The sequence below is a fragment of the Symsagittifera roscoffensis genome, chromosome 10 (assembly GCF_963678635.1).
Source record: "Symsagittifera roscoffensis chromosome 10, txSymRosc1.1, whole genome shotgun sequence".
Classification (NCBI taxonomy): Eukaryota; Metazoa; Xenacoelomorpha; order Acoela; family Convolutidae; genus Symsagittifera; species Symsagittifera roscoffensis.
In genome coordinates this window covers 47,710,917-47,733,394 of record NC_087071.1, presented here as the reverse complement: position 1 = coordinate 47,733,394, position 22,478 = coordinate 47,710,917, and the positions used below count along the sequence as shown (strand labels likewise).

Here is a 22,478-nt window from a genome sequence, read left to right as displayed (position 1 = left end):
GTTTTAAAATAAACATGCAATTATTTTTCATTATTTTGATCTGATGTTTCCTACTTGCGCTCTGATTGTTATCAAATATCAGCAGAAAATTCTAGTTTGATAAAACTTCAAAGCAAATGAACTAATTCCTGTTAGCCGGCGAGGGTGGTAAAAAGCGCAGGATTGGCTCCAATTTGCAAAGAAATTTAAAATGAATCAAAGTTTTTTTTAAAGCAAGAGGAAACCATTTGGTGTCAAGACATTCAAGTAGATACATGAGAGAAAAGGAAAAAGTATTTTTCTGTCTAAAAGAATATATTGGTTTTTCTAAATAACCAGCTGGAAGTTTTTCAGTGTTTTAAAATAAACATGCAATTATTCTTTCATTATTTTGATCTGATGTTTCCATTTTTATCAGTTGATTGGAAGTATTTACTCACTGTTGTTAAACATAAAAACTATATACTGTCATTGATATACAAAAACTAAAACACCTAATTTCATCATGGAAAAAAAACCAAAAACAATTTTACAGTGAAACTTTCTTTTTCCTAGGTTTATATTTTTTGAAGACCTTTACTATTTTTATAAGATAATCTCAATCTGTCTGACATGCCAAATAATTACTTTATGTTGCATGTTGAAATTTGTAATTCACAGACTCGAAACTGACGTTTTCCGATTTTGTTTTGTTACATTACTGATAGTATTTGATCACTGTTCTTATAATTAAAAACATGTATTTAAAATTAAATACCAATTTTATTACGACACCTAATGTTAAATGGATTATAAAACATAAAAAATCTTTTAGGTGAAATTTACTTTTTCCTTTGTATATTTTTTTGCCAGCCAAGTATTATAAAAAATTTTCCTAAACTGTCCGATGCGAAATCTAATCACTCCATGTATATACATGACAGAAAAGGAAAGAGTATTTTTTTTTGTATGAAAGAGTATATTGGTTTTTCTAAATATCCAGCTAAAATTTTTCCAAGGTTTTCTAAGTTTTAAAATAAACATGCAATTATTTTTCATTATTTTGATCTGATGTTTCCTACTTGCACTCTGATTGCTATCAAATATCAGCAGAAAATTCTAGTGTGATAAAACTTCAAAGCAAATCAACTAATTCCGGTTAGCCGGCAAGGGTGGTAAAAAAGCGCAGGATTGGATCCAATTTGCAAAGAAATTTAAAATGAATCCAAGTTTTTTTTAAAGCAAGAGGAAACCATTTGGTGTCAAGACAATAAAGTAGATACTTGAGAGTCTGACACGCCAAATCTCAATCTGTCTGACACGCCAAATAATTACTTTATGTTGCAGGTTGAAATTTGTATTTCACAGACTCGAAACTGACGTTTTCCGATTTTGGTTTGTTATATTACTGATAGTATTTGATCACTGTTCTTATAATTAAAAACATGTATTTAAAATTAAATACCAATTTTATTACGACACCTAATGTTAAATGGATTAAAAAACATAAAAAATCTTTTAGGTGAAATTTACTTTTTCCTTTGTATAATTTTTTGCCCGCCAAAAATTATAAAAAAAAATATGCCTAAACTGTCCGATGCGAAGTCTAATCACTCCATGTATATACATGACAGAAAAGGAAAAAGTATTTTTTTGTATGAAAGAGTATATTGGTTTTTCTAAATATCCAGCTAGAATTTTTTCAATGTTTTGTAAGTTTTAAAATAAACATGCAATTATTTTTCATTATTTTGATCTGATGTTTCCTACTTGCACTCTGATTGCTATCAAATATCAGCAGAAAAATCTAGTGTGATAAAACTTCAAAGCAAATGAACTACTTCCGGTTAGCCGGCGAGGGTGGTAAAAAAAGCGCAGGATTGGCTCCAATTTGCAAAGAAATTTAAAATGAATCAAAGTTTTTTTTTAAGCAAGAGGAAAACCTTTGGTGTCAAGACATTAAAGGAGATACATGAGAGAAAAGGAAAAAGTATTTTTCTGTCTAAAAGAGTATATTGATTTTTTTAAAAATCCAGCTGGAAGTTTTTCAATGTTTTAAAAAAAACATGCAATTATTCTTTCATTATTTTGATCTGATGTTTCCATTTTTATCAGTTGATTGGAAGTATTTACTCACTGTTGTTATACGTAAAAACTATATACTGTCATTGATATAAAAAAACTGAAACAACTAATTTCATCATGGAAAAAAACCAAAAAAATTTTACAGTGAAACTTTCTTTTTCCTAGGTTTATATTTTTTGAAGACCTTTACTATTTTTATAAGATAATCTCAATCTGTCTGACAGGCCAAATAATTACTTTATGTTGTATGTTGAAATTTGTAATTCACAGACTCGAAACTGATGTTTTCCGATTTTGTTTTGTTATATTACTGATAGTATTTGATCACTGTTCTTATAATTGAAAACATGTATTTAAAATTAAATACCAATTTTATTACGACACCTAATGTTAAATGGATTATAAAACATAAAAAAGCTTTTAGGTGAAATTTACTTTTTCCTTTGTATATTTTTTTGCCCGCCAAGTATTATAAAAAATTTTCCTAAACTGTCCGATGCGAAATCTAATCTCTCCATGTTTCATGACGATTCCTACAAACCAGGTAGATTATTTGCGGCAACCCCATCCGAGTAAGTTCGAATGCGCCAAATCTCAGATTGTTCGACATCAACTTCAAGATTTCCGAATCTTAAATTCTGAGGGATCATTTAAATTTTGGTCCCTATGTTTTATCACTTTTGATCTCTGCATGACTGATGATCTTTATATGTATAACTAATAATCACCATGCATGACTAATTAACTCTATGTTTAACTAATTCTCCCTATGTAACAGTTACGAACCCTATGCTTAGCTAATTACTCTATAAATAACTAATTCGCCCTATGTAACACTAATGATCCATCTGTATCAAAATGATTCTTTTATATAACTAATAATCTTTATGTGTTCCAAATAATCCCTGTATAAAAAATAATACCTATGTATAACTGATGACTTCGATACATAACTAATGACTCTTTTACGTAACTAATGATCTCTATGGTAGTCAATGATCTCTAAATATAACTTATGGTCCCTATGTATAATTAATGATCCCTATGTATAAATAATATTCCCAATGCCTACCTAATTACCCCTAAAAATAACTTATTCTCGCTATGTAACACTAATGATTCATGTGTATCAATAATGATTCCTGGAGATAACTTATAATCACCATGTATGACTAATAAACCATGTCAATTTTTGATGAATATTTTGTATAACTAATGATCCCTCTTAACCAATGATATCTAATTATACCATATGACCCCAAGTCTACAAAACGTGAAAACTGCTTGAGCTAAAATCAAGTTCGATCGAACGCACTGGATGAAAGGCTGAAGAGAGCGATGAACGTACGTGGGCATCGATGGATTGATGGATAGTAGGCTTAATGATTAGTTTAATCGATGGAACGCTGGATAGACAGATGGACGATAGATGGCTAACTGGATTACTGGTTGGATGGCTTGATGTCCGATTGGGTAGAGGGTTGGAAAGAAATATGGATTACTCGCTGGACAAATAAATGGCTGGGTGATGAATTGATCGAAGGACGGATAGCTGGATAGATAGCTGATTGATGAATTGTACGATGAATGTCTAGATAAAATTTTGGTTTGATTGATTGCTGGCTGGCTTGATGGATGGATGCATGGCTGGGCAGATGGCTGACTATACGGACGAATGTTTGAAAAACAGGATGGATGTTTGCTTAGATGACTGTATGGATGAATACTTTGATTGATAAATCGTCTGATGATTAGATGGCAAGGTGGATGGGTGGTAATCGACACGAATCATCTCAGTGTTCAAGTAGAACAGGGTTTTCTCGAAATTCGGCACAACATGATTAGCAAAGACTTTTTCATCCTGCTCATATTTTACACATTGGTTGATCACTGTTGACAGTTGTCGAGCAAAAAGTCGATCGTCCTTTGCTTTTTTGCATCAAAAAATCCCAGAAGTCCAACTCATCTTCATCAAAATTAGGTTCAATAATTTTTCGATTTTTCAATGAAGGTGGTCTGAGCTGCTTTTTATATTGACTGTAGTTGTTCAGTTGGAGGACCGGCACTATTGCTAGCATTAGTCTTAGTAGCAGAAAATACTGGAAGTAAATAGAAATTTACAATTTCTTACATATTTGTTTGAACAATCTCTATTTGCGGATCGACGCATTTGAACTCAAACTTTAGAAACAGTCGTAAAAATTACACTCAGGGGTAAAAATGGTGCCTGAAAGACGGAACATTTTTTTCGTGTTATCGTTTTTTTTTTTAGAGCTTGAATCTGCATAACAAAGATCAAATTCTAGACCAATTTTGCTCTAGTGGAATTATATCCATTTCGTATCTACGGTTGGTTTTTGTCTTTAACATTCCAAGATTTCCATCAAATTCTGAAAAAAGGGTTTTGCAGCGTAGAATTCAAACCCAATTGGAAACTGTGGGAGCTGAGAAAGCAAAAAAGAAAAGTAGAATGCTTTCAGTTTGTGTTAATTACTACTCGGTCCTGTGCAGGAATTCTTAAATATGACTTGTGGTTATTTATGTCTTTTATAGGAAATATATTGCGGAAAGTGTTCAACTCATACCTTTTTAGCATTGCTTGGTTTAAAAAGACGAAGATTTCTGTATAAAGTTACAAATGCCAAGCATATGGAACGCCACCACAGATTGTATGAGGCAATTTAATCGTGTGCAGCCTTTATCCATATCCGTTCAAAAGTCAAACTCGAGGTTTTTCCTACTTGCACTCTGATTGCTCTCAAATAGCAGCAGAATATTCTGTGTGAGGATACTTCAAAGCATATGAACTAATTCCGGTAAGCGGGCGAGCGTGTTAAAGCGCAGGATTGGTTCCAATTCGCAAAGAAAGTTATTATGAATCAAAGTTTTTTTAAAGCAAGAGGAAATCATTTGGTGTCAAGACATTAAAGTAGATACATGACAGAAAAGGAAAAAGTATTTTTTTGTCTAAAAGAGTATATTGATTTTTCTAAATATCCAGCTGGAAGTTTTTCAATGTTTTAAAATAAACATGCAATTATTCTTTCATTATTTTGATCTGATATTTCCATTTTTATCAGTTGATTGGAAGTATTTACTCACTGTTGTAACACGTAAAAACTATAAACTGTCATTGATATACAAAAACTAATACAACTAATTTCATCATGGAAAAAACCAAAAACAGTTTTACAGTGAAACTTTCTTTTTCCTAGGTTTATATTTTTTAAAGACCATTACTATTTTAATAAGATAACCGTAATCTGTCTGACACCAAATAGTTACTTTATGTTGTATGTTGAAATTTGTAATTCACAGACTCGAAACTGATGTTTTCCGATTTTGTTTTGTTATATTACTGATAGTATTTGATCACTGTTCTTATAATTGAAAACTTGTATTTAAAATTAAATACCAATTTTATTACGACACCTTTCACCAAGTGTTTTTTTTTATGTATACTTGCGTTCATTACTTTTTTCCAATCTTCGATTGGCTATGCTTAAATTTTTGCTTTTGTAAATAGTAATATGATTGGCACAGTTGCTAACGATTGATTGTGAGAGCAGTACGCCAAGGTTCTAATCCATGTGCGAATTTATTAGAAGAGTTTGACATCATATATTTGCTAGATGGAGGTATAGATTAGGTACAAAAAGCAAAAGACCCTGACTATCCCCTTGCGCCCTTTCTACTTTACTTTTTTTTAAACTAATCATAACCTTTCTTACGCCCATAGAACATGGCGTAAAGGTACAGGGATGTTCGTCACTCTTGGCACTGATCAAAAAAGAATTTTTGTTGTCGAGGTTTCAATTGAATTACTGATAATTTCACTCAAATGGACGTTTGGCTTAGAGGAGGTCAGCTATTTTTTCTTTGAGTTTGGTTCAATTGATAGCCAAAAACTAAAACAAATAATTTCATCACTGACAAAAAACTAACCGTTTTTCAGTGAAAATATATTATTAGATAACCTCAAATTGTCTGATACGCCAAATAGTTACTTCATGTTGCATGTTGAAATTTGTATTTCACAGACTCAAAACTGACGTTTTCCGATTTAGTTTTGTTATATAACTGATAGTATTTGATCACTGTTCTTATAATTAAAAACATGTATTTAAATTTTATTACGACACCTAATGTTATATGGATAAAACACGAAAAATCTTTTAGGTGAACTTTACTTTTTCCTTTGTATATATTTTTTTGCCCATCAAGTATTATAAAAAAAATATGCCTAAAATTTCCGATGCGAAATCTAATCACTCCATGTTTCATGACAAAAAATCTTTTTTTACTATCTCAGCAATGCTTTACGCTACAATGATTGATTAAAAAATTGTGGGAAACAAAAAACGATCGCACGTAGAAAAGTAGTATGACTTGATTCGAAAAACAAAAAAAAACAGATGTCACCATGTCTCAATAAAATTGACTATATTCATGATAAATTTGCTTTTTATTGACGATTATGATGCTTTGAGTCCTGTATATTAAATGTTTTTATTTGGTTTCTGCTATTGGAAGATCACTAAAATCAAATCGGATAGATTTCAATTACCCAACTAACTTATCAATTTGATTGCATATCTCTGTTGTATTTTACCCGGTAAATAGATAAAGAAATGTTAAGAGTATGAGTCTTTTTAAGTATCCTAATTGATGTAATGTGCTTGAATGTGTGTTATTTTTCATGTATGTCCATTTGTTTGCATGTATATATTTTGATTGGATGTTTGTATGTATTATGCATGTAAAAAAGCTTAAAATGTATCTAATTGATAAACGTTTGTCTGTTTGAATCTTCAAGGATCCTACATGTATGATGTACGTTTGTCGGCATGCCTGTATGTATGTTTGATTTATGCATTAGTAACTGTATGATTTATTTAAATTGTGTAGACGAATAACTGTATTTATGCGGTACGTATCCATATATAACCAAGGGTATATTTTTTCGAAGCATATTACGATGTGTAACTACAACTGGAATTAAATCGTAAGCTAAAAACGAAAGTTATTTTGCTAGAAAAATTTTAAAAAATACTTCGCTAGATACTACAGATGTTCTATAAATGTTTCTGTGTGAGCGTTCCTATGTGATGTATGTTGATTTGTTGTTCATGTCTAAATGATGCCTCAGTGTATGTATAAGGGACTTATCGAAAAATTGTACGTACATATGGATGAATGGATGCTGCATGTGCTCACCAAAACTGTAGGTATTTAATGTTTTTATGGTAGATTGTTCAATAAGCTACTCAATTTTGTGTCCGATGAGCCAAAATGAGACACATTTTTAACTAATTTTCTGAATTGTCTGGAAGATGCAACGTTATTATTCTAGATAAAGTATAAGTACATAAAAGTACCAGACAATTATAAATGGTTGAACAAGGTATGTATGGTCATGTATACGTATGTCCTACAGTAGTTATTTACTTATGTTTGTTTAGAAATTTGTTTATAGATGTTTTTGTCATTTCTTATCAATAACGTTTAATACGTTTAAATTCAACAGGTATGACTATTTATTCAAAACAGTCTAACTTTTTCAGGAAGAATCCAGTTTACTCACTAGAAGCTTTTATTGCGTATCACATAACAGATAGGCAATGTGTAAGTGTGCATTTTTTCACGTATATGATCTTAAGTATCCCGACGTTTTTTTGTGTGTATGCTTTTTTTAATGTAAGCTTCATCTCATGCACTTTTGATAGAAAAATGTAAACGTTTTACGTGCTAAACGAAGGCATTTTGAGACGCTCATCTATAGCTAGAAGTAAAAGTGTAGCCCAAACTTCAACTAACTGTTTATCTATTTGGTTGAAAAATTCCAAAGTTTTGCTCAAGAAACTTTACATAGACTTCCATGCAGTAGATAATAGAGTTCAAATTTTGCCTCTCTGAGGCTTTGTTTGCGTATTTAGTAGTGTATATTTATTTGTATGCTAATTTTTCGTATTCTTTTGTTCATATGTATTCATCTTGGTCTGTTTGTTTTTGTGTAACTTTATCAATTTGAGAATTAAAATTGTTAGTTAAATAGATTTTATCTAACTCCATATCAAACGTTTTTACTACAGATACAATTTAGGTACCACACGTTTAACAGATTTCACGAATGAAATTAAGTGTGCTTTTATGTGTGTAATTAAATTAATGCTTGTGAAAACATGAACGATTCACTTCTGAACCTCAAAAATCTGAAACATATTTGAATTTGAATATATGTTCAATACATTAGTTTTTTTTTCGCTTTATGCATGTTTTAAAAAATTAGAAAAACCATTTGCATAGAATTGAAGCGACAAAACTATTTTCTCCTGAGGTTTAAGTGTCTATTAAGTTTTTTGCATCCATTTCAAAAGATATTGTTTTATTGGAGATGAAACTCCACTGACAGCATCAATCTGGTTATTAAACCACTTAGACAACTTTTTAGCTGGAAAACCGTTCGTGGCTAATCAAGTGATGTGAAGTTTGAAAAAATCTCAAACTTTTGAAAAACCAATTTTTCAAATTAAATTTTTCGCTTCTCAAATTTTCACCCCTGCTGAAAAAAGTTCAACAAATTTTCATTGCTAAATGTGAAATTCTCTTAGGTATTTCTCTCTAGTTGGCTTGAGATGCTATGGTTGATTTTGGGGTTCTTTTTGTTTTTAGGTGTAAACAGTTTGAGGGAAGTTTTTTTTTCAATTTTAGGTTTGGGGATTCAAATAACATTTTTTTGTTTCTCACTAAAATTTTCAATCAGTTCACCTCTTGAATGAAAGTTTAACCGTGATATAAAGTTTTAGTTCAGTTTCATATCCAATATTTAGTTTTTTGGATGATTCTGTAACAAGGGCTGTTTTTTTCGGTTGGGCTTAATTTCCCTCTTTTTTAAATATATTTAGTCAATTTGTTTGTTGATAATGCTAATATTTTCAGCTAATTTACGAAAAAAAATAACGTTGAGAAAATCAGGCTTTTCTTGTTTTTCAATATAGTTTTCAGTCAATTCCCATCTTCAAAAAGTTTTAAAACTTACATTGTTTTATTTCAGTTTGCTATCGATTTTTTGGTTATTTTTGGGGGTAGGGTTTTTTTTGGGGTTGGGCACTTTTTGGGCTGTTTTCCTTATATTTTCTAACTTTAAGGAGATTTCCTTGTTGAAAACTCTGTAAATTCTAGTTTTTTTGTGTAACTCAATGAAGTAAGAACCTGTTTACTGGTATTTGGTATTTTCGGGATTTTAATAAGAGTTTTCAGGCGAATTTGAGCTAATTTCTAAGAAGTAGACCCTGGGAACTTTTTGGTGTTAACACTAAGTTTCAAAAAGTGACATCGGGAATGTCACTTTTTGGCTACATAAAATCAACCAAAAAATGACATAATACCTTGTCACTTTTTGGTGTCACTTTTTGGCTACATAAGTTTCCCTGCTCATGTCAGTTTCTGCAGACCCCGTAGCCAAAAAGTGACCGGGCTAGGACCCTAAGCATATTACATCAATTCGTATACTTAAAAAAACCATAATCATAATATTTCTTTGCCTATTTAACGGGCAAAATATAACAGATATGCAATCAAATTGATAAGTTAGTTGGGTAATTGAAATCTATCCGATTTGATTTTAGTGATCTTCCAATAGCAGAAACCAAATAAAAACATTTAATATACAGGACTCAAAGCATCATAATCGTCAATAAAAAGCAAATTTATCATGAATATAGTCAATTTTATTGAGACATGGTGACATCTGTTTTTTTTTGTTTTTCGAATCAAGTTATACTACTTTTCTACGTGCGATCGTTTTTTGTTTCCCACAATTTTTTAATCAATCATTGTAGCGTAAAGCATTGCTGAGATCGTAAAAAAAGATTTTTTGTCATGAAACATGGAGTGATTAGATTTCGCATCGGACAGTTTAGGCATATTTTTTTTATAATACTTGATGGGCAAAAAAATATATACAAAGGAAAAAGTAAAGTTCACCTAAAAGATTTTTCGTGTTTTATCCATATAACATTAGGTGTCGTAATAAAATTTAAATACATGTTTTTAATTATAAGAACAGTGATCAAATACTATCAGTTATATAACAAAACTAAATCGGAAAACGTCAGTTTTGAGTCTGTGAAATACAAATTTCAACATGCAACATGAAGTAACTATTTGGCGTATCAGACAATTTGAGGTTATCTAATAATATATTTTCACTGAAAAACTGTTAGTTTTTTGTCAGTGATGAAATTATTTGTTTTAGTTTTTGGCTATCAATTGAACCAAACTCAAAGAAAAAATAGCTGACCTCCTCTAAGCCAAACGTCCATTTGAGTGAAATTATCAGTAATTCAATTGAAACCTCGACAACAAAAATTCTTTTTTGATCAGTGCCAAGAGTGACGAACATCCCTGTACCTTTACGCCATGTTCTATGGGCGTAAGAAAGGTTATGATTAGTTTTAAAAAAAGTAAAGTAGAAAGGGCGCAAGGGGATAGTCAGGGTCTTTTGCTTTTTGTACCTAATCTATACCTCCATCTAGCAAATATATGATGTCAAACTCTTCTAATAAATTCGCACATGGATTAGAACCTTGGCGTACTGCTCACACAATCAATCGTTAGCAACTGTGCCAATCATATTACTATTTACAAAAGCAAAAATTTAAGCATAGCCAATCGAAGATTGGAAAAGAGTAATGAACGCAAGTATACATAAAAAAAAACACTTTGTGAAAATCTCAACTTTGAAATTTCGAAGAAAAAAATAGATGCCGTTTAAGCTTTTCGAAATTCTAGAACAATTTATGATTACCTCAATAAGATAAGAGTAACCCAATATGAGAAAACTGGATCAAGGTGGATTCCGCTGTGAAATCTTAAAAATACATTCCACTTTCGAAACTAGAAATCGTTAACGCTTTTTCGCGCCATTTCCACGTTCGTATTTGGAGAGTGCTATTTAAGTCACTTTCAACAGAGTTATTTCAATTGAACTCAAAAAGTGCATTTTAATTAAATGCATCAAAATTTTAAGATAATTTCCTGAAAAAAAAAAATAGCAAGACCTATATAAGAGTCTTCACTACGTTCATTACACTTTATTGCCAAAGGATATGATCAGGTGACTATTAAAAAATATGTGAAAAGTTGTCTGTGAAAATATGCATGTTTAACACAGAGCCGAATCTGGACCTCGCACTACTTTCGACATAAAATGAATTGCTATGAATAAAACAAAAACTGAAGAAAAAAATCGTTAGTCAAAAATTATTAGATATAATTTTGAAAAAGCTCAAAAAATTCCGAACAAATTTACCAACACCCTTAGAAGCTTTACAAGGAGGTTTAGGAATGCTGGAAAGAAGCAGAACTTTAACAATCCTTTCTGCGGAAACTAAGCCGACAAAAATAAGCACACACAATGATCTAAAATACCGAACATTTTCAATTTGCAAAAAAAACAAGTTCCAACTGGAGTCGAAGCTTTGTCGTGTTAAGTTTTGGTCTTACAACAACTTGAAGCATCTTGTTAAAGAACCAAAAAGCTGCCATCTTCAAAAAAGTCGTGCTGCGGGAACTACGCCGACATAAATAAACATGATTAAAATAGTTGATTGAAATTGAATTTATAACAGAGGCGAAGCCGAGCTTCGCACCACTCGCAATTAAACAAAAACATGAACACGAGAAATCAATTAAATGGAAAACGTTTAAAAAAACTAGTTCAACTAAAATTTAAATTTTGGTTTGTCTTGATAGAAGTTCATTCTAGGCTAAGATGCCGAAATTTTGAGTATTAAGCAAATAAACAAAACTTACGAAGAGTAAACACAGCCGACAATCTTTGCGCAAACACAAGCTGAGCAGAAAAAAATATGATTTCAGAATAAAATTTTTACTGTTTTAAGTCCCACCTGAGGCTAGACTGAAGAACACTAGCACTTTCAATTACAAGTGAAGTTGCCTACAACCAAAGAGAAGAAAAACCAAGGATGTGGTCAACGAATCTTGAGCAGACACCTTTTGAGACGAAAAAAAAAATGATTTAGAAAAAAAAAATTTTGGGTCAACCTCACAGAACCTATAAAGAACAGCATTGCGACTGCAACAAAAGTTGCTTATAGTACCAACAAGATGTGTGATGTGGCAACTAAGACAAAAGTTAAGCAAAATGACAAGTCGAGCAGTTCAATCTTTACGAATTTTTTTTTCAATTGCATACATGCTTAAAAAACAAGGTCCGGTTGAAAGTAGAACCCCAGACCTTGAGGTACAAAGGAGACGGTCTTAACTCTAGGCCAAGTGGGAAGGAACCTGGAGGTTCCCGATTTCAAGACACTTGCTCTCGCAAATAAAATGATACTCAAGGGCAAGGTTGTCGAACAGGAACAACGCAATAAAAGTTCATATATAGACGAAGCTGCGCTTCGCAAACACCTGCGAGAACCCTACTAAAAATCAGCTCTTTCAAGTTATATAAAGTAGAAAAAACCTCGAATTAGCAAAATCTCGGCTACATGTAGGAGTCGAATCTGCAACCTTGCAATTTTGAGTCTCACGCGCTAACCATCTCAGCCACGGATGCTTAAATTCCCCCCAAAACTAGCCACTAATAACGCAGCTACAAATGCTAACAAACTGCCAATTCCATGCTTATCGAATACAAAAAGACACAATTTGTATTCGATAAACATGGAATTGGCAATTTATTAGCATTTTTATCTGCGTTATTAGTGGCTAGTTTTTGGGGAATTATGCCAATTTAAGCCAATTATAAATGTTATGCGTTTCAAAAAAATTTATTGAGTGGGAAAACTTCTGAAATTGAGATTTTTATAAATGTACTGCTGTTTGAAATAAACTTTTTTCGGTTCATTTGATGAATTAAAAAAGCATCAATTGTGTTAACTTTTTACTAACCAAAGATTAAGGCACATATGCCATTATACTGCTACAGCAACCTACCGTTCAAAGTGTTACCAAAAGTAGCACTTTTATTTGCGGCTTAGGTTGGAAAAAAGAAGGTTCGTGCTAATACACTCGCTTCGCAACTTTCAACAAGACTTAAAAAAATCCAAAAATCAAAAAAAAATCCATGCTTAATAAAAGCGCTGAAAAAGTACCGAATAAAACAATTTTCATTCAAAAAAGGAAAAGAACCAATAAAATTGCTTGAAAACAAACTAACAGCCGAAACGGACTACACTTACTTACTATCTAAACAAATGTAACTTCAGTTGAATTTTCAAGAAATTTGGCATGTCTAAAACTCACCAAACCTACACTTTTGACTATTCTGTGCCTTGAGTTATTTATTTACGGGGAAAAGTCTAGTACCCAATTGCAATACATTCGCGTATCACAAAGGTAATCATTTGAAAGACATTTAGTACCCATATACGACATTACAGGGCGTATCCTACTCATTTATGTATTAAGGTAGAGCCTACTGGATCATATTGGGGCGAGCGTGGACCTTATCGAGTAAGAGACTTCTTAGTTTTCGACACTTCCCGTGGTCCACAGCGAAGTAAAATAGGTAGGATCTTCATCTATGGCTTTTTGTAGTTTAGTAGTCAACAAAGTTTTAATCTAATAGTTCAAAAAAAAAATTGGTTGAAGTTCCAATTCGTATCAGTCAAATAATTTGTCCTAGTTTTCGGACGCTCGCAAGCACGGTTAAAAAAAGTGACTTCAATTACAACTAAAAAATGACCAAGATTTGAAATTCAAGATAAATTTGGTGATTTCGTACATAGAATAGATTTCAATCAATGAAAGTGATCAAGGAGACTCATTTTAGTGTGCACCGTCACTGTCCGAACAATTGCACACTTTCCTTTGTACATGTGGATGCCTCAAAAGGCAAGATTGTGTCACACCTTTTTACCGGGACAAGCGCTGAATTCCTTTTCATGAGATGTTGATTGAATGTCTGAATTTTTTTCTGGAAAACAGAATTTAACTTCTAGTTTAAAAAAACTAGATGCTTAATAATCGTCACAACTGTTTATTTTAGGTCGCGTGATTGGACGAAACTTAAGTCAGTTAGTATCTAGCTGGTACCACAATGATTTAATCAAGGTTTTTAATTGTGCCATGGCAAATCAATTCAAGACATTTAGATATAACTACAACAGTTCTCTTGGGTGTTCGCCGCCATGGATGTTCAAAAATTAATGGCAATTAGTTTTTTGAGTTTTTCCTAGGCAATCAATTAATTGTAATGGTGACTTTCTATCAATCAATTATTGCAATTAATTACAATTAATGGGCTTTCTCAAATAAAACATATTTGCAAGAAAATCATTTATTTTTTTCATTTTGAGGATGATTTATTACAAGCTTCCGTGTCTTTTTGCCCTATAATCGGCTGCTGTACTAGAGGAATAACTGACATTCCAAGCTTGCCGGAAAAATTCATCAGGCCTACAATAGTGTTATAAATACGTGTTATTATTGCCAATTGCTTGCTTTACCATCAATTAATGGGTTTACAAAAATACCGCAGTCAATTAATTGCAATTATTTTTTCCTCTCATTTTTTGAACACCCCTGTTTGCCGCTGACTATAACTAGAACGAGTGAGTAGCTAAGGCCGTAGTTTTCGAACCGAGGAAAGAGCCACAATGTGTGGCTTTCTGGGAACTTCCCGGAATCAGTCGATAAACTAAAAACAATACATGCATCTGGCCTCAGGATATCCACAGTAAAGTAGGTTTCCGGCAATTTATCATGCTTGATTTCAAAACAGGAGCGGAACTTTCATCGAGCTCATCCTCATTTGAGTATTTCAATATAAACTAAAAACGGCTTGAACAGGGCTCATTAAAGTTATGTCCTATGGTCTCGGATACGCACTGTTCAAAATTCGTCAGCTGCCAATACTAGCGACGGTTGAGCTGTTTAAATGGCTGCTTCTGTTTAACACTGGAGAAGTTTCAATGAGTCGTTGACACTTAGTATAAAATTTTTATCTTGATGTTGGTTCAATTGCTTGAGTTGGCGCTGGGGTTTAGAAAATTAGACGACAAGCGAATTAGACGCTCAGAAAATAACAGAACTTAGACAATAGCTTGCGAGCAAATTGCGTGAAATTTGTTTACAGACTCAAATTAAGTATTAGCTGAGTAAATACTGGTTGTCCGTAAATTCCGTTTCTTTACGATCGTCTTATTTCTTGTCGTCTAATTTCTTAGGCCCGTTGGCGTTGTATCTTGTTCATGCCAATTTTTCTCTTGGTTCAATCATCGTTTTTTTGCCAGATTTTTTAAACTTCAAACAAGATCAAAGTTGATCCAGTTTAGAGGTTTAAAACTGCATCATAAAAACTGCATCGATTTTCAACAATTGTTTTAGGGAGAAAATCTGTTCCGACTACTTCATGTTTTCAGACTGATTGGACAAAATTCCATGGGAGGGCGATTTCTAGGTCAATTCAAGCGTAAACTTTTTTTCATCTACTATCAATTCTCAGTACTGCATTCTTAACCTAATTCAGCCCTCCTTAACATAACACACACTCGAAATTGAGTTCAGCAAAAAACCACAATCGATTAAGTTTGATTAGTGTTTCCAATAGCATCGATGTTTCTTACGTTTATCTTAATCACGTGCCTTAAAGTCGAGAAATGGCCTGAAATAAGCAAATGCGCTCACGTAAAGCGAGTATAAAAAAGGACTTGGAGGTATTGATCGAAAATTTTGTCCAATTTTGTTGCTCCCCAAAGTATTCCTTATTTTTGAACTTCAGACAGACACTCCTTATTGATCATATTTAATTTGCGATCAAGCATAAAACCAACACACTTCAACATGGCATCCGTTAAATTTATGCAAGGGCCAGGCAATTACTAGATTTTTCATATGTGATCTACAAACATACAGCTAGTCAATATGAGGTTGTAGTGCTTTAATTAGATTTCGGTAAGACATGGTTGACCGATTGTTTCTCCCTTTTTAGGCTTATTAAAATTGAATTAAATGAAGATTCAACCCCTTTTTTGTCTTTTTAATTTCAAAATCGTTCTCAGAGGATGAATGTCGATGGAATGCTATCCGACATTTTGCTTATTACAAGTGAAGTTCCTCAAGGAGTTGTAATGAAACAGCTTTTTGATGCTTGACTCACCGGATTCTTGCTACTATGATGTCGATGGCACAAAAGTATTAGCAGTGGGATCTGATTTGAATCAAGACTGAAACTTGCAAAAACAATTCACATGAAAATTTGGCGCGTTTGATGATCAAGTTTTAACTTAGCTTAATGGGTCCCTTCTGGAGTGAAATTTAATATTTTTCGAAATTTATTTAAATTTTTAAAGACCCTTTAGTTAAACGCTGACTTAGGTAATAGAAACAGAGTACAAGTCTGGTGAAAAAATATGGTCCCCACAACCTCTCAGTTTTTGAAATATCGTAGGTTTTAGGATTTTTTCGTTTTTCTAGGCTTTTTTAAAGAAAACAAAATCCATCACTTTTTGTCTTTCAATATTCAGTAAAATCATACTCATCTATGCTTTACAGCTGGGAGTCTTTTCAAGAGCATGAGCTTCAAAACTCTCAGTTTTCGAGATTAATCTAACCAAAAGTGAAGATAACTTAAAAAATTCTTTGTTATTGTTCTTTGAAGATCATTAAAGAAGAACCCTAAGACAGCAAAAGTCACTAAACACAGCCCGTCAGACGATATACTGCAGAATCAACCAAATAAAACTTTTTAACATCTTTCTCCAAGAAACTAGATTTATCAACTATATTTCATCAAATAAAACTTATTGCTTGAGAAATTGATAATCCTCATAAGGGTAGACAAAGAGTGGGCATAATATAGCATCCCCTTAGTCTATCCTCTCTAAGTTATGCTCGCTGGTAGTGAATTGGATTATATACTTTCCAAATTGGTTGTCTGTTAGCTTTCATATATTGGAGAAATATACTAGAGGACAGCTAAAGCTGGAAAAACTTGTTTGATAATTTTTGAAATTTTTGTACTGATGGTATCAGACTCAAATGAAGCAAACTAATGAAAATTGAATGAAAAAATCGGCAGTTGCTCCATTAAGGCGTCAATTGTTTAGATTTATCATAGACCTATAGCAAAGAAAAGTGAATGCCAATTCTGTTATTTTCTTAAACACTGAAGTGAATACAAGAGCCTGTTAGGTTGAAAGATGCTAAAAACGCTGCTCATTAGATTTGGGTAGGCAGTTTTCGGGAGAAGTCAAAAGTTTCAACAAACGGTCAAGAAATCGAAAAATTGACTTTTCCGAGCGTCATAACTTTTTGTATAAAAAATTAGGCAAAACCACTCATGTAGAGGAGCTTCCCACAACCCGTCCTTTCGATTAAAACTAAAATCTCAGGTTTGTAATAGAGGGAGTTTTTGAGAAAATTTTTCAAAAAAAGGTAAAAAAAAATCGAAAAATTGTCTTTTTTGAGGGCCATAACTTTCCTAGGCTTTTTATAAAGAAATTAATTTTAACAAATCGATCACTTTTTGTCTTAACAAATATACAGTAAAATCATGCTCATCTATGCTTTATAGCTAAGATTCTCTTCCTGAGTTTTCGAGATAAATCTAACCAAAATTCAAGATAACTAAAAAAATTCTTTCTTTTGTTATTATTCTTTTGAGACCAGTAAGGAGGAATCCCTAAACAGGAATAGTCACTAAACAAAACCCGTCACTAAAAAAATTTTGGAGAATTTGTGGGTTTAGCGTTCGTATTCAATTAAACTTGATTCATTCCTAGAACCATAGAAAAAAAGAAATCCTAAGTTTTCGATACAATAATGGCACGTTTCATATGGCAAAAGAATTAACCTTCACTAGATTCTGACGTTTCAAAACTTTTAAGATTTCGAAGAAGATCGAATTGTCAAAAAAAAATAATTAATTTTAATTTTGAAAACTGCCAATCAAATGAGTGCATGGGGACATAACAGTTCAGTAGTATTTACGAGGAGCCTTCCTGATCAAAACGAAAACCCAATTTAATTGCAAATATACATTACAAAAAATAAATGGAGCCTTCTTGATCAAAACGAAAAACCAAACCATAGACAACTGATAGTTGGAAAAGATTAATACAGGCAAGGAAACTGAAAAAAAAACGAATTGATATTTTTTAAATCTTCAACTTTTAAAGTTCGAATAGAAAATTAGATGGCCTTAAAGCTCTTTGAATTTGTAGAACAAGTTATGACGGACACTTTTTTGTTAACTTTTATTTCACTGGGATATCTGATAATTAGTTTCCATTTACGAAATTAGAAGTCGATCACGTTTTTCGTGAACTTTACATTTTTGCTGTTCGATAGTGGAGTTTGACTTCCTTTTAACAAAAGAAATGCACTGAACTTAAAAAGAAATCACAAGTCAAACCAAAAATCAAAATTGAGCGTGAACAAATTTTAAGACTTTCTTTAAAAAAATCCAGCAAGACCTATATAAAAGTTTGAGTACGTTCATTACTCTTAATTAATTGCCAAATTGAAATGCACTCGAGACAACTAACCTCCTTCCGGTGGTCCAGAATACGGAGGCTGAAGCGATCTCATCGACATACCTGAAAAAATTCCTTGAGCGACATGCTGAAATAGCTTTTAAAAAGACAGGCAACATTAATTCAAAATATGTTATCAATTCTATAAACAGAAAATATAGTAAGAAAACTATAGAAGGTCGCTATTCCAAATGTTAAAAAGCGTTGACTATGGTTACGTTTCCTCGACTCAAAATGAAATTTAGAACAATAGGATAATTTAGCATATTAAAAAACAGGAAACTGGAGCTGGCGTCTCAACTAAGATTTAAAAAAAACGACTTCACGAAATTCAATTCTAGTATGAGCGAAATATCCAACTACAATTACACCGCCAATACTCAATTTATATCAAATGTAATGCGAGTTAGAATAGCAACTAAGACACTTTTATTCGATCAATCATAGTAGAATTGAGCCTCTTTCCAAGTGAAGTGATTGCAACTGTCACAGTGGGACTATTTCTGCTGCTGTTGCTGGTTGCCCCCTGGACCCCTGTTCCCTCCCCCTGGGAATCTGACTGGGGGAGTCCTGATCTTTCTGTCCTCCCGACTTCTGTTTCGCACAACCTAACACAAACAACACTTCTGTTCATTCTAACTTCAAGAGAACAACTCATGAACAGTCAATTACCAATTATAACGGAAAAAGGTCAATATTTTTCAATCTGCCGATTTGTTATATGGTGCAATATTCCTATATGGTCAATAATTAGAATAATCATAAATTGTTTCAAGGCAGTTACCTCCAGATAAACTTTTCTAGATTTTATCAATCAACTTCAATGTCAGTTTTCACACACTTAACTGACACTACCATGTAAGCTTCAACAAAAACCAAAGTCGAAATAGAAGAATAAAAGCACGAACGATTGAAAGAGCGTTTAGTTTAGCACAACAGTCGATTCCATAAAGCCACTCTTCTTAAGTTACCTGGGCGAAAAAAAATGCGCACCAAAGCCCAAGCCATTAGTCCTTCCCACTTTTTCAAGGGGCCGGAACAAAATAACTTGAATAAAATAGAAGAGTACTGTCGCAGGGAAAGCCAGAGGATATTCATAATGGCTATCACTTTGTCTTCTAACTCTAAATGAGGACAGCAGCAGGAGAAAAGAAGAAGGAGAGGAGTACCTTGGAGTGGATGGCACATGAGACGCAGTAGCAGAGTTTGAAGTACAGTTTGGGGAGAGCATACTGCTGGTAGACGGAGGCATCTGTGATGTCCCTGATAGAGGCAGCCTCCACTATGTTCCGGATCACAAACCTCTTGATCGCCTACACACACACGAACACAGATAAACACAAACAAAATCACACTCATTATTATAATTTAGATACCCGTTTTAGCTGTTAATCTGTTCTTACCGAAACTGAATATTTGCAGATCTACTGATCATCAATTAACTTTCTATTCATCTCAAAAATCTAACTTTTCAACACCCTGATGATGTCGTTTCAAAGCTCCAGCGAACTTTTTAAAAAATCTAATACGATAGAAGAACGTGAACGGGACTTAAAAACAAGTATTGATATTTGAACTTGAAAATAACAACGACCTTAAAAAGTTCAGTCATTTTGTTGCCAATCAAAGTTTTTCTATTTAAATCATCTGATAAGCATGAGTTCTTTATACCTTTTATACAGTCAGTTCGACTTCAGCAGAAAGAATGCAAGAAATAACAGCAGCATGGTTTTAGCATTGGCCGAGAATTAAATCCAAGACCGTATTCACACTACGCTCAGTTACAGAGTAAAATAGAAGGTACGCTAAATCGGATCAACTACCTACAAAAAATTAGACTGATTTCTAGTGGTAAATAGAAGCTAACAAACGAAACTCAATTGGAAAAGAATGTAAACAAAAACATCTGGACAGACTTTTAAACTACTGATACAATGTTATCGTTTATATAAAGGGCTTGTATAAACTTCAATGCATTGACAAGATGACCTACAATTTAACTACGTGCAACCTAACAATATTTTTTTAACACCAAGCAATTAAAATCCTTGATAGTTTCACTCTATGACAATTTATATGTTTTTATGAGTAAACGCTGAATTTAAATCCGCAGTTGCAAATTTCGAAAGCCTTACCCAAAAGATTTATCTAAATTTTGAACATGATTTACCAACAGAGGCTTCATTACTCAGTACAAGATCTCGTCCAAAGCATAGTTATGAATAACAATACTAATTGTATTCGATCGCATTTTCATCGCTCACAACCCAACATATGTGGAAGGCTATAGAAAGTCTCCAAAAAAGACAGGAGAACTAAAAAAAGAAATTCCTTTAATTCAAAAAAATCCTTCAAGTTACAAGTGGGGTATCAATTCAACATAACACCTGTCGCATGCTGAATGAGAACACTCGAAAACGTTTAGCAGCCTCTAAAAAATATACTGATTTGGGTATCTCAAGAGTTTTACCTAGCATAGAATCAAAACTCAAACAAATTTTATATGTGCAAACCAAATATTTCATAGCTTTGGGACATTCGATAGCACAAATTTCTAATTTTTAACAGACTAAAAATATCTAGCAAATCGCATTTTTGGCGTGATTTGATTTTGACAAACTATTTTGACTAAAAAACGATGTTAGATAACAAATTAGCAATGAGGATCTTCACTTCACATACGAACAGGGAACCAAATTATCACGGAACCAAAGTTAACCAATAAGAAAAATGATGATATATACCCTACATAATTTGGAGTCAATAGTAGGCAGGAGATATTCCATTTCAAAATAGGAAAAAGTTAATAACAGGTAAAAACTCTTGTTCCCAATTATACATTTGCTATCACAAGTGTTAAAATGGCGTTATAATATGTTTGGAGTTAAGAAGAACTTAACTCTTTCTTATCTAAATTGCAAAGAGTGAATATGAATGTTATGAAGTTGTTCATTGTTAAAGCTGGCGATAGACAACTGACTTGCTTACTGATAGTGACCTTGACTGCCAAAAAAATCAGGGAAAAATGCTTGCTCTCTTCTGAAAAAGAGGATACAACATGAGTGAGGGTGACTGACCTTGTCCTTGGGCACACATCTGGCACAGTTGGTGCATCTCACTGGGTTTGTCTTTCCTCTTCCGTGCTTGTTTCGGCCTCCATTTCGTCGCTTGAAAGTCATGCTGAGGAGATCAGAACTGAACTGAAAAAGCACACCACTAGTAGAGCAGGAACATATTTCCCGGGTATTAGAAGTAAATCATCAAACATGGTCAATTTGTAGGCTCAATTGACACAGGCCAAGTGGAGTATCGCACCACTTGCGATGCAATACATACATAGCATGGCAGGTAGTAGAAAAAGCAAAAAACCTACCATTTTTTTGTCTCAAATTAAATTCAATTAAATAAAAACTTTTCGAGAAAGAATATTGCAAGCTTTGAATAAGCTTTCTGGCAAACCTTACCGGGCAGCAACTACGCATACAAAACTTGAGTCGACGCCCGTTAAGCCCGGGAAAAAATTTTCTTTCGAAGTTAGATAACTATTTTTGTATTCCCACATTAATATTCGCCAACCACGAAACTTAAATTTGAAAATGGCTTGTAAAAACTGAATTAAAAAAAACGTTTCAAAAATGTGTCATTATCTGAAGTCTTTCTATACGCAGGCGAAGCTACACATTGGCGAAGCGATACAACTAGATATATCTAAATGAACATGCCCAGACAATAAACTGCAACAACAGTCTAATTTTTTTAAAGTTCAAAACTAAAAACAAATTGAAGTCCATCTTCCCCTCAAAACACTCGCACAAAACTTTTTTCTCGCATCACACGGCGCTAAAAGAGGCTACTAAGCCGATATCAAATATGCGGAAAACCGAAAAAATGATGTTTTACAGAGGCGACGCTGCGTTTTGCAAACACTGG

General features: G+C 33.0%; 2 protein-coding genes across 2 annotated transcripts in view; both read right to left on the bottom strand.

Moving 5' to 3' along the window:
• LOC134855296 (uncharacterized) overlaps nt 1-22,478 on the bottom strand; it is a 72,099-nt gene that overhangs the window by 4,561 nt on the left and 45,060 nt on the right. The window contains exon 2 of the mRNA XM_063871781.1: nt 18,561-18,613. Within this exon, the coding sequence (XP_063727851.1) occupies nt 18,561-18,609 (49 nt within the window). The 5' untranslated portion in view covers nt 18,610-18,613. The remainder of the gene's footprint in view (nt 1-18,560; nt 18,614-22,478) is intronic.
• LOC134855372 (small ribosomal subunit protein eS26-like) lies at nt 18,865-21,785 on the bottom strand. Its single transcript, XM_063871876.1, has 3 exons — nt 21,626-21,785; nt 19,718-19,861; nt 18,865-19,156 (listed from the first exon to the last, which is right to left on the bottom strand). Exons 1-3 carry the CDS (start codon nt 21,725-21,727, stop codon nt 19,046-19,048), a joined length of 357 nt encoding a protein of 118 aa, XP_063727946.1. The 5' UTR covers nt 21,728-21,785; the 3' UTR covers nt 18,865-19,045.

Excerpts from the sequence above, each read along its gene's own strand:
- LOC134855372 (XM_063871876.1), bottom strand. The coding sequence starts at position 21,727 with ATGACTTTCAAGCGACGAAATGGAGGCCGAAACAAGCACGGAAGAGGA. Across the intron at positions 19,862-21,625 it reads GATGTGTGCCCAAGGACAAG|GCGATCAAGAGGTTTGTGAT; the intron begins GTCAGTCACCCT and ends GTGTGTGTGTAG. Across the intron at positions 19,157-19,717 it reads CATGTGCCATCCACTCCAAG|GTTGTGCGAAACAGAAGTCG; the intron begins GTACTCCTCTCC and ends TGTTTGTGTTAG.